The 5,000-nt window shown below is 37.5% G+C and overlaps 1 protein-coding gene and 1 long non-coding RNA gene across 34 annotated transcripts in view; one reads left to right on the forward strand and one right to left on the reverse strand.

Moving 5' to 3' along the window:
* Positions 1–311, forward strand: part of LOC127062412 (uncharacterized) — a 927-nt gene extending 616 nt beyond the window's left edge. Inside the window, exons 1-2 of the long non-coding RNA XR_007781131.1 lie at positions 1–3; positions 129–311. The exon at positions 1–3 is cut by the window's left edge and continues 616 nt beyond it. This is a non-coding gene — a long non-coding RNA (uncharacterized LOC127062412). The remainder of the gene's footprint in view (positions 4–128) is intronic.
* Positions 1–5,000, reverse strand: part of LOC127062400 (tropomyosin Per a 7.0102) — a 49,185-nt gene that overhangs the window by 40,028 nt on the left and 4,157 nt on the right. For 11 of the 33 annotated variants that reach the window (XM_050990542.1, XM_050990550.1, XM_050990543.1 and 8 more), the window contains exons 2-3: positions 3,114–3,269; positions 2,683–2,808 (exon numbers count right to left, since the gene is read on the reverse strand). In XM_050990542.1, coding sequence (XP_050846499.1) covers positions 2,683–2,808; positions 3,114–3,227 — 240 coding nt within the window. In that variant the 5' untranslated portion in view covers positions 3,228–3,269. Of the gene's footprint in view, positions 1–87; positions 208–312; positions 2,106–2,682; positions 2,809–3,113; positions 3,270–5,000 lie in introns of those variants that run through there. The other 22 variants (XM_050990519.1, XM_050990535.1, XM_050990536.1 and 19 more) reach the window with 14 other exon arrangements.

Consider the following 5,000-nt stretch of genomic DNA (forward strand, 5'->3'; position numbering starts at 1 on the left):
CGTGTAATTATGAATCTTCAATAAATAAAATATTAGAGTGAGAAAAAGAGAGAGAGAGAGAAAGAAAGAAAGAAAGAACGATGGCGGTTCGAAAGGTCGATCAAATATTTATTCGGGTTGATTTTTAGGAAGACTACGAGCTTTGTTTGGCCCGTTTGATCGTCAAGGCTGTTCTAACGTGACGCAATCTCCAACAAGGTCACATTCCTGTCGTATGGGTTGGACAATAAGGAAAAAAGAAAGAAAAAAAGGAGAAAAGAGATGAAAAAAAAAAGAAAGAAATATAAGAAATTAAAATAATGACCAACTGACCCGTTTCAGCTGATTGCCCATGATATTTTGTAATTCGTTCCTAATCAGACTGAACTTCATCATGGTGTCGCTGGAGAATATAGAACAGCCAAACGCTAATCCAGGATAATCGGCGCATCTCTTTCGTCTTCTGGCTTCTCTTTCGGCTTGTACTTCGGCCCTTTCGCTCGGACACCTTAATTTCGCCAATTCGGCTAATTCGGGATCTTCCTCGACGTTGGTAGACTCGTCGTCGGAATTACCATCCCCGCGAGCCCTCGCGACCGCGTGCTCGGGCTCGTCGTATATATCGAAGAAATATTTATCCTTCGTTTCTAAATTATCGTATTCCTGATAATTCGCATTTTCCTTTCCCAAACGAAACTCGTCGAATATCTTATCGATATTATCGTTAATTTCCTCTTTAATCCCAGTGACATTACGCTGCGCGTCCCAAGCACGTGACGAAACGAGCGTTTGAATTTCCCGCTTAGTTAAACCCTTCTCGTAAACCTTCAAATCTTTGTTTCTCCTAGGAGCGATCTCGTTTATCTTCTCGTCTTTATCGTCGTAAGCAAAGTCGTAGTCGTCGTCGATTTTATCGTCATTACGATTTTCTATTAAATCAACGTCCAGGCTACACTGCGCGAGCCTCTGTCGGACGTTCAAATTCTCATTGTTTTCGTATTTCTCATCGGTCGTTTTTGCAATCGTTGCTTCGGGAATTGTTGTCATTTGGGTGGCTGTTGATGTTGCTGCTGTCGTCGTTGTTTTCTTTGACTTGACATCTTCTTTATTATTAGCTTCGATTCTTCTCGACAAGGAATCACGTAACCAATGGGAACCCAACGACGTTGGTTGCTCTTGTAAGACATCATCGAGGACGTTGTTATTATTGTTGTTGCTGTTATCGTTATTGTTATTAGGATTATTGTTGTTTGCTGTTGTTGTTATCGTTGTTGTTGTACCGGCAGGGCCACACTGCGCGGGTCCTCTGCCGGATACCTCGAAACGTCTACGCGTCGAGTGACGCGGATGATGCTGATGACCGCGACGTCTCGCGGTCGACGCCGGCAAATGTTCCATGATCGTGATGATCCTGGACGAAACATGCACCAGATTAACCAACGTATTACTACGACGACGACTAAGACGACGGCGGCGACGACGACAACGATGACGACGATGACGACGGCAAAAACGACGACGACGACGACGACGACGACGACGAATCAATGATTGTTGTTGTTGTTATTATTATTATTATTATTATTACTATTATTGCTCGTTGTTGTTATTATTATTATTATTATTATTATTATTTTTATTTTTATCGACGAATTTAAGGCGAGTTACTCCGACGAGTTAATATAGTAAAACGACGAGCGACGTTTAATCGGGAATTATTTTTTCGTCGTTAATTACGAAAAGAGGAGAAAAATCGTGTCTTTCCTTAGCAGCAGCGCGCGCGCTACTTTGCGACGTGTCGTCGTGCTGAGCTGCACTCACGTCTTGATTCTCTCTCTCTCTCTCTCTTTCTCGCTCTCGTCTTTCTATATCTATCTCGCTCGCTCGCTCACCGCATAAGCCCTACCGCCATCTTGTCTGTCACTGGCTCTCTCGCGCGACACGTTTCTGCAGTCGCGCCGTTCACCACGCAAAGTTTCTCCCCACCCCGTCTCTCATTTTCTCACAATATCCATCTCTCTTTCTCTCTTTCTCCATCATGCTCTTTACGATCTTTACGCCATCTATGAAACACTTCGTCCCCCTCCCCTAGCCCTCTCCTATCCCACCTCTTCACGAACAAGACTACAATTCGGGTTAACCCCTCCCTTACCTACCCTCCCGCCCACCCACCCACCAACTACGCGATACCGACGAATCCTCACGAACTTCGCCGAAATAAACATCCGACGACGTTCGTGCGCGATTTCTAAACACGAACTGCCTTCAACGCGATGGAAGAGAGCTCTATCTCTCTCTCTCTCTCTCTCTCTCTCTCTTTCTTTTTCTTTTTCTTTCTCTCTCTTTCTTGCGAACGTCGAATGTCACGAGTTATCTATCAAAGCGACATCTACATTATTCGGGACAAAGCACTAGTCGGCAAACGCTAGCAGCGCTAGCAGCGCCAACTGACGGCACTAATCCTATTTCGCTGCCCGCCATTTTTCGAATTTTCTCATACGTTTTCTTTTACGTAGTAATTTCCTAATAATATAGTATATATATATATATATATATGTATATATATTTTTCTCCTTTAATTTTGTATTATCATTGCGTTATCTATCGGAGATCCACTTCTTTTTCTTTTTCTCTATTCCACACGATAACCAACGTTGGGACTTGCTCGATCTTCGAAAATCGAGTATTGCAAAGTGTACTTACGTTTTGTAGGGCCTTATCTTTCTCTTCCAATTTTGCGTTAACCTGCATAAGAGCTTCCTGGGTCTGATCGAGATCGTTCTCGATAGTCTGGATCTTTTTTTGTAATGCACGTGCCTCTTCCTCGGCCTACACGAATAACGGTAAGGATTACTATCGTCAATTCGATAAATCTATTTTAATCCGTTCGAGTGCATATGTTCATAATTAAAAGAAAATAAAAAAAAATAATAAAAAAAAAAGAAGTAAATAAATAAAAAAGAAAATAAAAAAGATAGAAAAAAACAAGTTTTAAATAGCAATCGGATTATTAAAGCAGCCACATCGTTGGAATTATATTTTCTTGTTTTTTTTTTTATTTTCTTTTATTTTATTTTTTTTTTTTTGTTATCTTATCTCAGGGATCAATTAGCAGATTTCACGAGAATACTAGCCTTCTCGGCACGCGCATTGGCATCGCGGGCCTGTTGCTCGCAGAGCAAGGCGCGATCCATCGCGTTGTCCTTCTCCAACTTCATTCCCTGCATCTTCTTCTTGATCGCGTCCATGATGCTGCTTTTGTTGCTTCACTCGTTGGTCACGAAAAATATCTGCTTTGAAAGATAAAATATTATTTGATTATTTCCAAATTATTTACAATCCTGATAATCATATGTATATACATATATGTCTCCTCTTATATCTTTAGTTAATAATTTAAACATATATTTATATCATATTATCAGCGCAAATTATATATTATAAAATTAATATATATATATATATCTCAAAAAAAAAAAAAGAAAAAGATAAATTAAACGGTCGATCGACAGACAAAAAAAAAATAATCTCCAACAAAAATATATCCTTCCTGGTCCTGAATCATTTCTACTATTTTCACCATAGAACTTATAAAACATAAAAAGTATAATAATCAACGTGGATACAATACGTATGAAGGAAATTTTATCGAAATCTTAAACGTACGCCGTGAATCGATGTGTATAATTAGCGGAGTAATGTTATACACAACGCCCAAACTCGTATCTTCTATTAATAGATCAAACACGCATTAGAACTCGATAGAAGTATAGCTTAAACGTTGTTGTTGTTGTTCCCTTTTTCTTCTTCTTCTTCTTCTTCTTCTTCTTCTTCTTCTCTATTATTTCTTCTAAGAAAAATTTCTCTAATTTCGAAATGAACGAGAAAATTTCAAAAGTTCCAAGTCGAAGTTCTGTGTTTGCTTGATTGATTGGTTGATTGGTTGATTGGTTGGTTGGTTGGTTGGTTGTTTGGTTGCTTGCTTGTACGGTTGCTGGGGCTCCAGAGAGCTATGGTATGCGCGTCGTCGTCCTCAGGAGCGTTCAGGAGGAGAGGAAAATAAAAGTCAGTCGCGGCCGCATTCAGGTTTTATCCGATCGTTTCTCCGAGCTCCGCCGAGCGAGCGAGCGAGCGAGCTTAAGCGGCCAGTAATCGACGTGCCCGCAAAGAAACCCTCTCTTCCACTTCTACGATCCTAGTCCTTCCCCTTTTCCTCCTTCTCTTCCTTTTCTAGCTTCCCCTTGTCTTTCTTCTTTCGCTACGGTTTTTCTATATGTGTGTGTGTGTGTGTGTGTTTCTTTTTTTTTCTTTTTTTCACCTGCTTTCTAGATTTTAATATACATGTTATAATTTTATTTTAAATATAGTTTTTTTTTCTTTAATTTATTTAAATATATATATATTTATATTTATGTGAGTATGTATATATATTTTTTTTATATTTATTATTGTATATTTATAATAATAATATACTATATTCATAGTAATTATATTATGATTATTAATAATTATTATTTAAAAACGAAATAATATATATATATATATATATGCGTGTGTGTGTGTGTTTTAATATACGATTTGATATTAATATTAATACGTTAAATTATACAGGATGGATTAAAAGTTTCTTTTGATCAAATAAAGATCAAGTAAAGATCAACAAAAGATTCTTTAAAAATTCTTTCCTAAGTTAATTCTTGTACAAATTCTAAAATATAAAGTCGTAAGAAACTCGTAAAAACTGTAATTTTTATTATTATACTTGCAAAATTCAACTTGACGATATTTGCGATCACCCTGCATAAAGTTTTATTTTCATACGAAGAAAATATATGTACGATAACAGCAAAGAATGATAAAAAAAGAAACAGAAAAAGAATGAAAGAACAGTCACGTTTAATTTCTTTCATGGATTTTTGTTTTCTTTTCGGAGAGTCTAAGAGAAGGAGAGTCATAAAAATATTTATAACACCTAACAAAACTATATATATATATATATAATTCATTCTAAATCGCGTGGT

The sequence above is a fragment of the Vespula vulgaris genome, chromosome 3, assembly GCF_905475345.1.
Source record: "Vespula vulgaris chromosome 3, iyVesVulg1.1, whole genome shotgun sequence".
Lineage (NCBI taxonomy): Eukaryota > Metazoa > Arthropoda > Insecta > Hymenoptera > Vespidae > Vespula > Vespula vulgaris.